The sequence below is a fragment of the Pipra filicauda genome, unplaced genomic scaffold (genome assembly GCF_003945595.2).
Source record: "Pipra filicauda isolate LSUMZ 115617 unplaced genomic scaffold, ASM394559v2 scaffold80_size11013439_pilon, whole genome shotgun sequence".
Taxonomy (NCBI): Eukaryota; Metazoa; Chordata; class Aves; order Passeriformes; family Pipridae; genus Pipra; species Pipra filicauda.
The window spans coordinates 8,935,167-8,951,969 of record NW_024104987.1 but is presented as its reverse complement, the minus strand read 5'-3'; the positions used below and the strand labels follow the sequence as shown (position 1 = coordinate 8,951,969).

At 46.7% G+C, this 16,803-nt stretch overlaps 2 protein-coding genes across 5 annotated transcripts in view; both read right to left on the bottom strand.

Annotated features, from left to right (window-relative positions):
• Positions 1 to 6,049, bottom strand: part of TBCD (tubulin folding cofactor D) — a 118,550-nt gene extending 112,501 nt beyond the window's left edge. For 2 of the 3 annotated variants that reach the window (XM_027715648.2, XM_039390352.1), the window contains exons 1-4: positions 4,661 to 6,049; positions 1,851 to 1,901; positions 1,545 to 1,642; positions 718 to 819 (exon numbers count right to left, since the gene is read on the bottom strand). In XM_027715648.2, the coding sequence (XP_027571449.2) occupies positions 718 to 819; positions 1,545 to 1,642; positions 1,851 to 1,901; positions 4,661 to 5,306 (897 nt within the window). In that variant the 5' untranslated portion in view covers positions 5,307 to 6,049. The remainder of the gene's footprint in view (positions 1 to 717; positions 820 to 1,544; positions 1,643 to 1,850; positions 1,902 to 4,660) is intronic. The other variant, XM_027715649.2, reaches the window with a different exon arrangement.
• A 118-nt stretch (positions 6,050 to 6,167) lies between these two features.
• On the bottom strand, positions 6,168 to 16,724 carry FN3K (fructosamine 3 kinase). Of its 2 annotated transcripts, XM_039390354.1 has the most exons (7): positions 15,263 to 16,724; positions 12,612 to 12,791; positions 11,439 to 11,590; positions 10,253 to 10,344; positions 9,940 to 10,022; positions 8,972 to 9,094; positions 7,724 to 8,202 (listed from the first exon to the last, which is right to left on the bottom strand). In XM_039390354.1, the coding sequence occupies exons 2-7, from the start codon at positions 12,756 to 12,758 to the stop codon at positions 7,864 to 7,866; spliced, it is 936 nt and encodes a 311-aa protein (XP_039246288.1). In that variant the 5' UTR covers positions 12,759 to 12,791; positions 15,263 to 16,724; the 3' UTR covers positions 7,724 to 7,863. The 2 variants fall into 2 exon arrangements, with proteins under 2 accessions (XP_027571460.1, XP_039246288.1); XM_027715659.2 differs by lacking the exon at positions 15,263 to 16,724 and having other exon boundaries at positions 6,168 to 8,202; positions 12,612 to 12,948.
• Between the last annotated feature and the right edge of the window lie 79 nt (positions 16,725 to 16,803).

Genomic DNA, 16,803 nt, shown 5'->3' with positions numbered 1-16,803 from the left:
TTTTCTACACTCAGGAATATATTGTAAAAAGGCAGATTCAGGCCTTGTGCTACAATTGTGACATTTTTTCCAATCTTCACCTTACTCCTTTCAAAAGAAAAGGGAAAAAAAAAACCAAACCAACACCTACAGATCTGAAGACACGTATTGAGGGCCTGAGGATGAATGTTTTATGAAATCAAACAAAATTAGTCTTTGTTTCCTTACCAACACAGAAGTTCTACCAACTTTGACAAAACCCAAAGGTTTACAAACCAGCCTTACTTACATCAAGAAATAAGAAAAAAACACAGAAAACTTAAAACCTCTGTTTCCTGTGATTTTACTGTGATTGACTTCAAGCTAAATTACCAGCACTGTTAATGATGTGCACAGCAGGAAGAGGATTTTTCAGTTACTCCTTTTGGAGGTTCAACATCTTTCACTGCCCTTCTTATTACTGTTGTTTCCATCAATCTGTTCCATCAGTCTATGAGTGGTGACAGGTTTTTACCCAACCTCCACTGCTTCTGAATCCTTGGAACAAACCCCATGGAAGAAAGCCAAGACCTCTCCTTCAGGAAGGCATTTCTCCTCTGACAAGGTGATGGTTTCACACTAAATCCACGTGCTCAGTTAACACCTGACAGGGTCTATCACTGCTTTAAACACTTTTTTCCAGGTTTTTTTTCTTACACTGCTCACCTGGAGCCACGAAAAGCACAGCAAGTTCCTCACCTCGGAATCCCTGGGGTTCTGCTCCGCGAGCATGTCCAGAACAGGCTGCAGGTCCCGGACTTCGTGAGGAAACAGGGGGAGGAAACGTTTGTACCCTCTCACCTGCAACAGAAAGTTCCAGAATTCAGTGACCCAACCAGCATCATCACCTACTGGGGGAAAGGAAAGACACCCCCCCCCCCAAGGAATTTCTTGGTTAGGATCCTCGTGTCATAAAAAGAGTAAGGGCACGACCTAAGGTCTTAAACACCTTGAGATGTCTGTGTTTTTACAAACTTATTAAGAACTTATGAAATCCTAATTCTTCAACTTTAAAACAAGGGGGCTCTGGAGATTGTCTCGTCCAACCCTCCTAAAGCAGGGTCACCCAGGGCAGAGTGCCCAGGACCACGTGTGTGGGGTGCCCAGTACCTCAGGGATGGAGACCCCACCACCTCTCTGAGCCACCTATCCCAGTGCTCAGCCCTCACAGTCCAGAACTGTTTCCTTGTGCACAGATGGAAGTTCCACAATCCATCTAATTCTTTATCATATTTTACTCTTCAGCATTATGACTCTTGTCTGATCACTCAGTATCTCAATGCCTGCGATATTTTTTGCATTCAGACCTTGATGTTTACAATTCTGGATCATTAAAAAAAGAAAAAGAGCTATCACAAACATTGTGAAAAATGAGAAAAAAGAGAGCTTATGTTTCACAGTCAAGCTTGAAATATTTTATCACATTACTCAGACATTTATTTATTTTACTACTTTTGAAAATAACAAACAGAATATTGGTAACTTACACATTTCAGTTACAGGATGTTGAATTTGGGATTCCTTACCTTTGTGATGATGTAAAGAAATTTAAAAGCCAGGTGAACTAGAGGGGGAGGAGATCCTTTGTCCCGTGCTATATCCAACAAGGAATTCATCATCCCCTCTATGAAAGGAGAGGAAAAACAGTGAGACTACATGCAGTTCACTTACAGTTTTTCATACTTCTAATAGTAAAGAAGGAGTCAGTAATTAATAATTACTTATAATGTAAGTAATACAGCCACATCAATCTTGTAATACAAACGTGGATCTTACAGTTTAACAGATTTTCAAGTAAATACACAAAAATTATCTAAAGATGACATTCCTACCTAAGTGGTGGTCCAAAAGGTGAGGCTGCTCCTGGTACTTGTCCATTATACCTGAAAAATGAAAAAGACATCTGTAATAAACTATGCAAATGACAGGCTTTGAGAGGCATTAACTGTGAGATACCCCCTGACTCTGGACTGCTTTAGCTTAAGATTCCTGTATCCTTGGGCTGCCATCACCTGTAAGTGAGGTGGAAAAGTCAGACAACTATAGTTAGAAAACAGTGCTCCCTGGACACACTGGGTGTCACCCCAAGGCTGCCATTCCCAAGCCTGGAATGTATCTAAAGCTGCAGTTCCACTCCAGAGGATCTGCACTCACACAGGGCACAGGCACAGCAAAATTCTCACCTCTTTCTTGGGAGCTCCCTGACTACAGCAGACAAACACCCCACACAGCAGCACTGTGCAAGTGAGGGTCCTCCTCACAACCCTGAGAGCTACATTTTTATTTTGAAATACAGGGAATTATTCAGCAAAGAACAAAGAATCCTTGACAAATTTTAACCTGGACGAACACAAACTGCAGCTACTCCCATCTGTGCCCCTCAAAACTATTCACATCCCTGAATATTCACTTACTCTGTTACTGCTCACTCACTCTCTTTTGGTCTCTTCCTTTTGGGTACTGACTCAAGGAAGGACAAATTGAAATGGAATATTGAAAAAAAACTAGGAACAACTTGCCAGGGTTTTTAGACACAAAAGCTTTTCAATTTAAACCCAGAATCAACAAAAATCAGCTACAGAAATGAGAACTGGATTCCAGGAGAAATCATCAAGCGATCCAATGTTGCGCTGGAGATGTCCTGGGATATTTTATCTATTTGGTCAGAAAACAGCTTTTCAATTAGAAAACTAAAACCTCCTTAACCTCTCCTTTCCCTGCATTTGTTTCCCTCTCAAACCATTTTGCTCTCTGTCCTTTTTCTCTGGCTGACACATCAACACTTACACTGAAGGCGTGACTCAACTCCAGCAGTGCTGCACTTGACCAGTGGATGACACTGCACAACCACTTTCAAGACACCATCCAGAGGTATCCCTGTGCAATTCCACTGGGATACCACAATGCCATCAAGAGGGAAACCTGAGCTCCTCATCCTCACTAACCTCCCACTGTAATAACGATGCCTTAAGCTGTGTACAAACAGCAGAACTGGTGGACACAAATTCCACCAACGCCCAAAGCAGCAGCTTTCCAGCAGAAGTGGAATTTAACAGCAAATTCTTTTCCCAGATCCCAGCCTGGTAATGTAAATAAACCCCTAAATATAAAAGCTGAAGAGAATAAAGCTAAAACAGTTCTTCTAATGCTATTATTTCAGAAGAGATCTTTCCTCATTTACCTACAAAACTGTGGTTGCAGACTAAACTGTTTCCCAAATTTCTGTTTCTAATGGTTCACCAAAAATTGAGCACCCAGAGTTTTTGTGAACCTGCATTAAACCCTGCACACAGATTAAAGGTATTCCCTAAGTTTCAGCATTCCAGCCCACACACTGACCACAATCTTAACAGATTTGGGACATTTTGCCCAGGAAGGATCAAATGACACCTGAGGACACTGAATATTATAACCCAATACTGAACCACCTGCACAGTACCTGTCAGTTTTAAGTATATTGAGCCTGTATTTACTGAGCAATGACAGGCAGGCAGAAAGCTCACAAATTCAATTTAAATACCCAGAGACAGCACACATGATGTGACACAGAGAGAGGCACAGCAGGGTGATCTGCTGGGGGAGATGATGCCTCTCAGACACCGAGATTTTTGCAGCAATGGCTTTTTCTACCCCACTGAAACCTGACATTTCACCTGTGACACTGAATGATCAAAGACTGTGAGTGTTCTGGGTACTGCTCTCTGAACAGCTACATGTTCATCACTGGCCTCCTCAGATGGAACAGTCAATTCAGTCAACCAAATACAACGCTAGTAAGGAACTTCTGCAGGCTTAAATCTCTAAATTTGCAGTTTCTGCTTTATTGTTTGCTTACCTGGTTTCTTTCTGTCAAAAACACAGCTGCTGGATCAATATTTTGACTGTAAGTTTTTGCAATTTCACCACTCTCTGCAGAAGTATTTGCAAAATGCGAGTCTGCAAGAGTCAGTTTGTAAATTCATGAAGCGCTGAATTAACTTTCGCAAATCACCTGGTCAGAATATTGACCCAACAATATTCTGACAGATGTGCCTTGTAACGGGCTGATTACCCAGGACACCCCTGCAGGCACCTAATTACAGCCCTCCCAGGTTCAGCTGAGGTCTGGGGACAGAACAGCTTTCATCAGGTGGCACAAAAATCAGATCCAAGTTACCTCCACTCAGAAAAAAAAATACATGATCTGTATGGATTCAAAACCCTTCACGTTCCCTATGAAACAGAAGAGCAAAAATATTAAATTGCCACTTTAAAGCGCAAAATGTGAATGTTTTGACAAGTAATTAGCTACAAAAAGTATTTTATTTGATAGACATATAAACTTTAACTGAATTACAGCCTGCATTTGAATAGGAAACTGGAGGCAAAATAGGAGTCGGAATTCTGATTTCTGAGACCTAAGACCAGGATTTTTAATTATAGTGGCTAAATACCAGGTAATAAAGGATGGGAAACAAAACGAGCAAAAAACACAAACCTGAACCACCTGTTGATAAATTTCCAGCATTATCAATGACCTAAAAATTAAGACTTTTGGCGCCTTTTTGATTATCAGCAATAACAAAACAATACATAATAGAAGATTTTACATAGCAAAACGTTGGTGTTTAGCAATAGCACGCTCTGTGGATGCCGTGCTTACCCACGAACCGCTCCACGGCCATCTCCCGGGTCACCAGCTCCCCGAAGACGCCCCTGAGGTTCGCGATGAGCTCGGCGACCTCCCGGCTCTCGGTGAAGCTCTCCAGGAAACTCCTCTCGCTGACGGCCCCGGGCTCCCGCTCCTCGCCTTCCTCCGGCCCCGGCCCCGCTCCGTCCATCCCGTCCCGGTGCGGTGACACGGGGCAGGCGGGTCCCGGTGCGGTGACACGGGGCAGGCGGGTCCCGGTGCGGTGACACGGGGCAGGGCAGGTCGGTGCCGCCGCCCCGCACTCCCCGCCCGGCCGCACCACGCGGTCCCTCCCGCGGTCCCTCCCGCGGCCCCGCCCGGTCCTGCCGCCTTCCCCCGCCGTCCGCCCCGCGGGGCTCCGGGCACAGCCCCGCGAAGGGTGAGCGATACCCGGACCCCCCGCCCGTCCCGGGGCGATGGCCGGGACAATCAATGGCCGGGAAAAACAGCCGGGGCCGCTCCGGGCCCGCCCCGCGCCGCCGCTGCTCCCGCCTCCTACGGGCGCCGGCAGGGAACAAGGGAGGCGGATCCGCGGAGCGAGGGGCGGGGGAGCTGCGGGGACACACCCACCACGGGGACAGGGACACACCCACCATGGGGACAGGGACACACCCACCATGGGGACAGGGACACACCCACCATGGGGACAGGGACACACTCACCATGGGGACAGGGACACCTGGCCTGAGGACAGGAACACTGAGCAGAGACACCCACCCTGGGGACACACCCAGCAGGTACAGGGACACCCAGCCTGGGGACACCAACAATGGGACACCCACGAGGATGGGGACATCCAGACTGGGGACAGGGCCACCCACGTTGTGGACACTCACCCTGGGGACATCCAGGCTGGGGACATCCCCCCTACTGGGGACAGGGACATCCAGGCTGTGGACACCCACCCTGGGGACACCCACCCTTAGGGACACTCAGCCTGGGAGCACTCACCAGGGACAGGGACACCCAACTATGGGGTCCTGGGGATGGCGGCAAGGATAGGCATGTGGGAATGGGCTCCCAAGCATGGGGACACCCAGGGAAGGGGACCCAGGGGTGAGGACAAGGATAGGGACCCCTGGGGAAGGGAACAGGGATGGGACTGCAAGAGGAAGGATCTGGGATGGGGACATCGGTTGCACAAGGAGCGGGCGAGGCATCTGGATACTGCTGTTATTTATCCATGGCCTCCATTCCTCACCCAACCCACACCAAGACACTGCATACAACATTAACCTGGTTAACAACCTAAACCCCCCAAAATTCTGGAAACAACATTGGAACCCTGAAAGCTACAACTACAGTTCCACTGACTGTACAGGGAATGCAGGGAGGCACTTCAGCCTGGCCAGGATGTCGGGAAGGCAGCTGCCCTTTCCTGGTATCCAGCAGCTCCATCCACACCCAAATACCTTATCTTCAGGCTCAAATTCGTTGAGACAAACCACAGGCACCAGACACAGGTACACCAAACACCTGGTTTCTGCAAGGCAAGTGTTTTATTTGAGAAGGAGTTTAAGTTCACAGCAGTGTAATACAGGTGGGTTTGTTCACATCCATAAACACTACTGCACATGCACTCTGCTCTTTCCCAAACCTGGATCTTCCAGCCATCAGCCACAATTCCAGCTGTGTCCCAACTCTACTATTCCACTTTTCCACTGTTCCAGTTCTATTAAGTTTTATAACCAGCTGTGACAGATTCCCCCGATTCGAAGGAAGTAACAATTTTTCCCTATTTGTACCCTATTTACAGAGAGCAAAGTGCATTGTTTTAAACTGTACCAATCACAATATCGAACTTTAAACTCTATGAAATCTTTATAGCACAACCATTTGAAGTGCAAAAAAGTCTAAACATATACTAGCATTTTGAATATTACATTTTATTACTTGTCACGACAACAGTCAGAAGCCTAAATAGTGAAGTCACTCTTAGCCAAATCTTCTAATTCACATCAATATTTGTGGAACTGCACTTACTTTTACTTTCTTTACCACTTTCTCCCATTAAAACCCCACAGATTCACTAATGTACTCGAGCTCACATCGTAACCACTGTCTTTGCTGAACAGTTTTCTCCCCAAATTCCCACTGCCCACGTTTTCTGTAAAAATAAAGCAGTGAGGGACAATAAAACCCTCACAAAGCCAGTGGATTTGACACTGCTCCTTCCATAACCCAGCGGGGGCACAACAGACCAGCTTTGCCCACTGCACCTCATCTTCTAAAACTGAAAATACATCAAGCACTGACCAATCCAGCAGCCACAGGTGCTTCTTGTCACCAAAATACGGAGCCTCCCTCCCACATTTTGCTGTCTTTTTACAAAGTTATTTAAATATGTTACTATTGTAGTACAACACACTGAAATATCACACTAAACCTATGAAATGTTATCAAACTCGGGTGGTAATAACCCACTTCTGATCATACAGTTAATTACCAAGGAACTAGACGTCCTTTTTTAGGAAATACCACTGGAATTTCAGTTCTCACAGCAAGAGAAAAACAAAAAGCCTGAGAGTAAATTACATTAAATTAAATATTAGAAATATTATTAATTACATATGTTTGCAAGTGCAGCCAAAGGGCCTCGTCTGCTCCTTAAATCAAAAAGAGAATGTTTTCATCTTCAGATTCACAGAATCTGACTGGAACTTTGGATTAGGACACTTGTCATGGGAAAAGGAAAGGAAAAGGGAAGACTATAGAAATATTCATGGGAAAAGGGACGGGAACACAGACAGAAAAGTAAACAGAACAGTAAGGAACTCGTTGTTATTTCCAGCACCACAGTCCCACAACTGCAGCTCTCCATAACAAACTGCTGATGGAGCAGCAGGAGTGGGAAGATGCTGCTGTGGAACAACTGTGGGAAAACAGCAGCTGTGAGGTGAGACAGCAGAGTCAGGCTGACTGTCCTGCTGCTTTTACAACCCAGTGGGCCCCCCCCAAACATTACAGCCCTTTCCTTCAGCAGGGGAAATCTGTGCTGGGAAACTAGTGCCCAAGTTAAAAATTACACAATTGCTCTTAATTAGTGAGGCTCAGAAGTGCATTAAGCCTATTCCATGTCAGGTGTTTCACCACCAATTCTGAGTTTGTGGTACTTTGGATGAGCAGGGGCTGCCCATTCCTAAGAGAATACGTTGGAATTTCTCAAACCTACCTGGTTACTTCAGGAGTTTTCTCATCATGTTTAGGGTAGAGCCCCTGTACCCCGTCCCGAAATGGTTCCAGTGGTTTATGTAATTAAAGAGCTGATACAGCTTGTTTCGTTTGTCAAATCCTGGAGCTTTGGGTATTTTGCTGTGATAGGCAGAGAAAAAAGAGCTGCTGAAGCCCCCAAACATCCCGGCAATGGCCAGTTCGAACTCCGAGTGGCCGTAGAAGGAGGCAGGGTCAAAGATAATGGGCCCGGACTCGTCCTCAGCCACATTCCCGGCCCACAGGTCCCCGTGCAGGAGAGAGGGAACGATTTCCACATCACAGAACATTTCAGGAATCTTTGGCTGAAAAAGGACAAGCAGGCAACAATTAAAGCGTTAGGAAGAAAATATTACATAAAATAAAGTACTGTAGGACGTAAGAGTCTGTGCTGGACAAATGCTGCCCCCATGGAGTGCCTGGGAAGCTGATGGCTACAAGCACAAACCTGGACTGCCAGTAATAAATATTCTGGATTTGTTCTTGACAGAGCTTAGCAAAGCATTTATCACAGTCTAGTATCAACACCTAATATTAATGTATTATTTCTACACGTGGATAGTGTTGGCTGTCAGAGAAATACAAAATAAATGTCGTTTAAATTAAAACATTTCAATGGCAAAAATGGCAGCAGTGAAACATCTACACCACTGAAGTAGAATTAAAGAATAAATTTGTGAGGTGGAGCTTGCAGAGGAACACATCCCTGGTGTTCCCTGAGTGCTGCATGGAGTGTGGCCTGACCCAGCCTGGCTGTGAACCTGGACCATGTAAAAAAAACCTGTCCAGGCAGAAGAATCTCACCCAGTTTGTAACACCAAGCTCTTAGATTGGATTTACCATCTTATCATTATCAGAATTAAATGTCAGTGCTGAATTACAGGTTTATTTTCACTATCTATAAAAAATGAAAGAGCAACAGGAATCCTGTTCAGCTGACAGTGTTGTTGGACCCACTGTCCACTCACCACTGCTCATCCTAAGCAAGGTAACTCTCTTATAAAACACCTTTACAAACCCACTGATGCACATTTTCTGACGTTCTAAACGACAGATTTAAGACATGGTTCGTACTTTCAGCTGCGACCAAAGTTCTCTGGCTTCTCTGTCTCCATAATCCCTCTCAATCATATCCAGCTGAGCCTGGAGTCGGTGACGGATGAAGAAGGACGGCCAGTCGCTCTGCCACTCGTTCACCTGGAAAATCCAGCACAGAGGTTTGTGACACACAATTTTAATACATGTGCAGTCAGAGTTGATCATAGCTAGAGATCCATGTTTGATGATCACACAGTGGCCTGGACCGTGTCAGTGTGACCAACGCACAGTGTCCTGAGGTGCTTTGTTGGTTGTTCTTTTGGGAATGCTGCTTTCTCCCTCACTTAGGTGGGGCTCTCTCTACCATGAGACAGAAGTTGAGGTTCTTGCTATTTTCATTCAGACCCATTTTCTTAAGGTATTTGGTGATTTATGGTGAGATCATGTCTGTTGTTCCATATCATGTTTCAAACCTTTCCGGAAATGCAGAAATATTTGTTAATTTTTACCAGGTAACTCGTTTCTATTTTGGTGAAAAGTTGTATTTAGCAAAGAGTTTGAGATATTGAAAGTTCAATCAGTTAAATCATGGAATGAAATCCTGGCATGTGCAGAGCCAGAAAATGGTGGAATTATCTCTGAGAGCCCTTTCCATGTCTGATGTGACGTGTTACATGACGAGGCTCTCCTAAAGCAGTGGGGTTTGCCATTTGAGATCCATATAGTAGGGGGTGAACAAAAACAAAACCAAGACATGGTGTGGGAAGGGATACTGATTTGATTAAGTATCACCAAGCTGAAGAGCCACCCCATCATTTCAAACTCTCACTCAATCCACCATGTGCTGGCCACATGCTCTGTACCAAGGCACACGTGTTGGACAGTCCTTGTGTTCCCCTGGGCAGGATGGAACAGGGAAAGCAAAGCTGGAGGCCAATGGAACAAGGAGTTTCCAGACCTATCCAAGTGCCTGTCGGTTTTCCCAGCCACGGAATGTCCCATACCTGTGGTATGTAACCACAGCAGGTGGCTGTGTGGAACCCAAACTTATCCACATAGTGGGACTCAGAGTGACCGGCTCCTTTTCCTACAAAATAAAATAAATATTAGAGGCTCTTCCATGGTAAAGTTTGCAAACACAGACCTTAATTTCAGGGAATAGGCGGACAAAATAACTTTAAGCAGGACAGGAGGGACACAGCTCACAAAACTGTTCCATTATTGACTTTAATTATCATTAAAATTATAATGCAACACTGCACCACAGCCAAAGGAATTGCTCCCTTTTTGGTTAAGTACATGACATCAATACTCTACCAATTGTGCTTCCCTCACTCCTCAGCTTCTCTCCAAGTTTCTGGTTATAAAGATGAAGCTCTGCTATCTGCTCTCCCAGCTTTGAGGAATATCTGTAGGATCAAGAAAAGCAAAATTAAACTGGAAGTAGACAAGTAACAGGGGAAAAAGACCCCTCAATTAAATATGAACGAGGATATTTTTGGCAAACATAGAACCTTAATCAACTTCACAAGCACATAACAGGCAAGTGACTTAACAACAGCTCCGAAGACACAGGCTGTAACAGGTAATAAAATGGACATAAGTCAATGTTCTTGCAAGAAAGGTAAATAGAGCACAAGGTGGTATAAACAGGAGCAGAGAGGGCAGGAGAATCAGGGGCTCTTCCTTATCAGTCTCACTATCAGCTGAGGACAGAACATGGTATCAACTATTGGGCTTTATCCTTCCAGATCAGCTGAACAGCAGTGGGAATGGTAAATCTGGAAAGAAGCCAAAGGCAGGGACTGAGTCAAGGTTGCTTAATGCTGAAGACAGAGAACTAAAAACCAGTTAAATATTCCACAGGTCCCTTAACAGCAGCTGCAGGGATGCCAGCTAATTTCTTCTAATGCCCAGAATAGGGAGAAAATAATGGGTTTAAAATCACAGTCAGGAGGACTGAGGACAGACATTGGAAAATCCTTCCTAGGAACAGTGGGATGGACTGGAATGGACTATTTGAGGAGGCTGTGGAATTGCCAATATTGTCCCAATAAAAATATACAGGCTGGACAAACAGCTGCCAGAAGAGGCATGACAATGTTCCCATATGGCCCAGGATGCATCAGTGAACTGCTGAAACCCTGTTTTCAAGAACATGTGACCCCTGAATTCCGTGTTCAGGTTGGCTGACAGATGAAATGGAACTTCATGTCATCTTAACTTAATCATGACTCAAATCATACTGGAAGATTCTACTGAGAGAAAAGACCTGAGCAGCCTGGAGGGTTAAAGAAACCTGATGAGCTGGGAAAAGAAACTCCATGAAAAATCTCAAGAGAGAAAAATGGACCAAAATCATCTGTAACAAACACAGATGTCGACAGAGAGAAGCTCCACCTCTGAGAGATCAGAGCAACTCTGCTCATGAAGTTTTCTGACTGACTGCAAGATATACAGAAATATACCCCAAAACACAGTACAAAGAGATGTATGGACATACTTGCTGAGGTGCTTCATCTTCAGGTACTCCATGGCAAACATTGCTCCTCCTCCAGGCAGGTCAATCACTTTAATGGGCTGAGGAACTCTCACAGTCTTGGTTTTCTGGATTGCTTCCAAACTTGCCATTTCCCCTTCAAACATTGTTCTAGCCTGTCAAGGAATAAGAATATCCCTGGGCTAAACTATGGGTGTCTGCAATGAGTTACTTTGGAAAACAACAACCCCTTTACAGACTGAAAAGGAGTTAATTCCTCTTCATAAAAGGACAGAGCTGCAGCAAGGCTTCAGTCCACACAGGGAGACTTGAGTGCCTTAATCCTAACTTCTTTTTTTTCCTAAATTCATTCCAGGGTAGTAGGATATGTCACATTTCACCCTGATTTCCAGCTGCTTATGGAGATACCAAACTACTTGGATATAACAGCACCTCTGAGGATAATGCCCAAGACCTACTCCTCCAAAACCCCAAGTAGCCACTGCTAAATGAGGGAAAAGACTGAACCCTTAAACTGGTTTTCCTTTCTCCAAGGTCAGTGGCCACTGATGGGGATGACAGCACAAACACTCAGCCTGTGCTTTGTGTTTTTGAAGCAAAGCTGCTGTTCTTCACGGCAGTTTAGGATGGTTTTGATATTGATAATGCAAATTTCTGATGCACTGCAGTGTTAGAAAAAGCAATTGAGTATCCATTTAGTAATAGAAAAGTCAAGAGTTTGGCCTGAAGAATTTTACTTCTAGAAATGCAAAAAGCAACGGGGATGTTTGAAACCTCTGCAGCTTTAAAGATAATACATGAGTTTTAGCACTGGCCCGTGTTTGCTCCCTCCCACTATTGATCCTCTCAACTGGAACATGAAAAAGAGCACAGTGAATGCAAAGTCAGCTCTGGGCTTTTCCAAACTCCAAGTACCACAATGACAGCTTTGTGCGTGGCCTCCTTTTTGCAGGAATTGCCATGAGGGTGAGGGTTATCACGTCGCATTACACCTCATTTCACACTAACCAAACCTGCTGCGCTGATACCGGATATAAAACAGATCCAGCTTTTAAAAGATCACTGAAAGCTGGAAAAATTAAAAGTCAGCCTGAAAGTGCAAAACTCCGAATTGTTAACAATGAAAACCTCTCTACATGCAACCATAGGAGTAGTCAAAGATCTGCTGGCACTGACCTGAGGTTTGTGGTTGATTTTCACGAACACCCGCCCGCTGTCTGTCTCATACGCTTGGCCCTGGCTGATACATCCTCCCCCCGAGCTCCCCACGGCCTTCAGAATGTTGGTGTTCAGCTCTGCCTTCAGGATTTTCTCCATGGTCATTCCCGGGCTGCTGCAGCCGCTCTCCTGTTAAACCTGCTGCGAAACAGGATTAAAGGTCTGGGTCCTTCTGTCACCGTCACTCTGAGGCAGGAAGGGCCCACCCACCACGGGAAAAATAAAAGAGCGGCTAAAAAAATTAGCGAATCCAAGCAGAATGTTTCAAAACGCTTTCCTCGCCGTGGGCTTTTGTGGCTATACACGAAAAGCAAAAATCTTTAGAAATGCTTGCAGGAATAAAGCGGAGAGGTTTATTCTAGGAGAGGTGGGTCCTGGGCCCTCTCAGCGGTGCTGGAGCTGCTGGTATTTGTAGTTTGGAGCCGCTCTAAAGCTCCGGGATCGCCCGTGGAAGGACCATTTTAGGCCAATCCACTAGAGGGAGGCTGAAGGCAACCTCAGGAATGGCCACGGGCGCTGGGCCGGGGGGATGCGGTGCGAAATGCAGGGCTGCGCCTCAAAAGGATGTGATTAAACCGCGGGTCCGCCGGGCGGGGAGGGAGGAGGAGGAGGATGATGAGCCGGGCGGGGACCCGGCGAGAGACACGATGGGGTCTGTCCCCGCTGGGGGCGGGGGGCTGTGCCCGCTGTCATCAGGGTCTGTCCCCGCTGTCATGAGGGTCTGTCCCTGCTGTGAGGGAGGGCTGTCCCCGCTGTGATGTGAGGTCTGTCCCTGCTGTGAGGGAGGGCTGTCCCCGCTGTGATGTGAGGTCTGTCCCTGCTGTGAGGAAGGGCTGTCCCCGCTGTCATGAGGGTCTGTCCCTGCTGTGAGGGAGGGCTGTCCCCACTGTGATGAGGGTCTGTCGCTCATCACAGTGTGATGGGAGGGTGTTCCCACAGCGATGGGGGGCTGTCCCCGGTGTGATGGGAGGGCTGTCTCCGCTGCGAGGGGGGGTCTGTAGCCGGTGTGAGGAGCTTCTGCCCCGCTGTGATGAGGATCTGTCCCCGGTGTGAGAGGAGGGCTGTCCCTACTATGATGGGCCCCCCCCCGGTGTGAGGGAGGTCTGTCCCCATTGTGAGGGAGGGTCTGTCCCTGGTGTGAGGGGAGGGCTGTCCCTGCTATGATGGCGGCCCCCCCCCCCGGTGTGACGGGGGTCTGTCCCCGGTGTGAGGGGGGTCTGTCCCCACTACGATGGGGGGTCTGTCCCCGCTGTGAAGGGGGGTCTTTTCCCAGTGTGAGGGGGTCTGTGCCGGCAGGGCTGGGAGGCAGCAGCTGCTCCGCACCCACCCGTGCACAAGCGCCCAGTGGCCCTCTGGACTCGCAGCATCCAGAGTAGAATTTTATATAGAGAGAGAAATATATCTATAATACCCAGACCATATTAAAAGTGCTTCTCAGGTTCTCAACTGCTAAATTAGCGCATCAGGAATTAGACCAACAGATGACAACATCTGCTTCTGCCGGTTCCTGCTGGTTTCTGCGGCTCCCTGGCAGTACCAAGGCACAAGAAGGGCTGGACTTTGCTGCACAGACTTTTCAGAAGGGAGGAGGAATTACCCAGGTGCAAAACCCCACGCAGGTGATTTCGTGTGCCACACTGATTGTGGAGCTCAAGTTTAAGCAAAATGTTTTAATACACGGAATGTATCGATGAAGGTGATAGGATTTCTCCTCCTAAGCGTTTATTTTTCTGTTGTCCTCAGTGAGTAGAGGGAAAGACTAATAAAAATGCTGTTCTAGTGAAGGATCATTAAACAGCAAAGGTGTTCATTGTGAAACTGCTCTCATTGAAAAAGTAGAAAAGGAGATGTTTTTCTCCCTTTCTTTCACTGCCATGTTCATAACATCAGAATATTCACCCTTTAAGTTCGAGGTTCATGTTTGTGGTGTATTCTCTCACTTGATGTTTTTAAAGGGCAACACTGAAGAGCCTCATCCATACCAATGTATTCTGCCTGCAGAACATTGCAGACAGATTTAGAACTGAGCTAATGGATCTGGGAAAAGGGGATTTAAGTTACCTTTCCTTCCCATCCTCCTCTTTTCAATCTCTTGATCGTGTTTGCCTAGAATATTCTCGTTTCACTTTTTTTTTCCCCTAATGCAAATCTATCATGTGTCATAGTAGAAAGCAAATTATCTTGTCAAATTACCCGTTGCTTTAATTTACTGCCAGACTGGGACCAGTTAATTCACTGGAAGGCTCGACCTTGACTTATGGTGCTGATTCCTCAGAAAGAACTGGAGGGAGGGAGGGGAGTTCTCTGTGCCATTGCATATACCAGCAAGGTATAGAGCACATACCCAGCAAGGTTTTGTCCTATTACTGTATGTAATCAACTGGATAAATGTTTAGGTGTGCTACTTAATACTTTGGGGAATTGTGGGTTAAACACTTATTTTTCTGTAGAAAACATATTAATTACATTTTATACCACTCCACAAGAAAGTTCCAGGAGAAAAATGCCAAAGACAGTGTGGTAAAAGGAACAAGATTTGAAGAACACTATTTAAAAATTAAATAAATGAATGTTTCTGGAAAACAAATCCTTTCTTTAGAATAACTCACACCAAGTGTTCCACGTGTGAAGGGATCGCGTGACTCCTTCTCCTCAGGAACAACAATCCTTTGGAGCAGCTTCATCCCGGTTTCCTGTTGTTGTCTTCACTGCTGAGATACCACCAAGTTTCGTGTCTGTGATGTTCCTCCTGGACCACAGATCTGTGAGTGTGGGAAGTCCAGCCAGTAAAATGCCAAAGTGATGCCAGGACCTGGAGCAATTAATGCATCAGCACTTAGAGAGAAGTGCCATCAGAACAAGTGTGCTCACAGTTACGGCCTAAACGGCAAAGCAGAGTGCAGCTGGAAGGAATTCCCGTGGGATCAACCCCTGGATGATCAGCGGGCTCCACCTGCTGGGCTGCCTGTGCTGGAATATTGAAACTACATCTCCAAACCGTAAGAACGTGCCCAGAGCAGCTCCCAGGGGTTACACCTGAGTCGGAGACATCCAGACTTTGGGAGCGCTCTGGCTGTTTGCCTGGTGTCGGGGAGCAGGATGGAATTCTGTCCCTTGCACGCTGCTACACGAGTTTAGTTCTTCCAAATTATAATTTTGGCCTCCTCAGTCACCAGGCAGTGGTTTGGGCCCTCTCTGTATGTGATGTGCAGGAAGAATTCCTGGCTGGAGGGAGCATTATGGATATGTGTGTCCCCAAGGGCAGAGTCTGTCCCTCCTGCCAGCCAGGATAAAGATGAGGTGTAAAGGCTGGAGCAGCACTGCTCACTCCTGGTAACTCCTGCAGCAATCCCACATGGAGTAAGGAAAGCCTGGGGCTGCAGCTGGACAGGGGAACATTTACAAAAAGCAAAGAGGGGCTTGTTGGTTCATACACCCAGTCTCTTGGCTGCCTGAGGAGACAAAGTCTTGTAAAGATGCAGTGTCATTATTGTATTTTATATATAGAAAAAATACAGAAAAAATACTGTCACAGCTTGTCAGTGCAGAGCTCCAGGGCTGAGAGCTGAGGTCAATTCCCAACAGAGCTGGTCACAAACTGAGATACAACGTCAGGCACTGCCGGGGAAGGCATAGAAGGAGCACGGGAAGGAGGGAACACAGCTGAGGGGTGGGGAATGGCTGGTGTTGGGGTGAGAACGCCCAGGCTGCGCTTCAGCTCATCCTACAGCCATGGAATAACTCAGATTGGAAGGGTCCTCCCCAGGCTACCGGGTCTATTGTCTTGCTTGGAGTAAAATTCCTCCTGAACTCCACCCGGGGTGCTCAGGGCCTCGGGTGCTGAGAACTTCCACGTTTCCGAGGCGTATTTGTGGCGTTGGTGGTTGGGTCTGGGGTTTAGTTGGGTCTGAGGTTTTGTCAAGTCAGGGCATCCCAATTTCAGCGCGTTCCTACTGCAATTCTTCTGCTTTCACTCGTTTGATGGGAGAGTTTTCTACCAAAGAGTCCTCCAAAGCTGGGAGGGGCCCGGGGGCTGCCCTAGGCCACCCATCCTCCCCCCTGACCCAGCGGTCACTCCCGGTCACTCCGGTCACTCCCGGTCCGTCCCCACCGCTCCCGCCGCCATTCCCGCGCCGCTCGACTGCTCTGC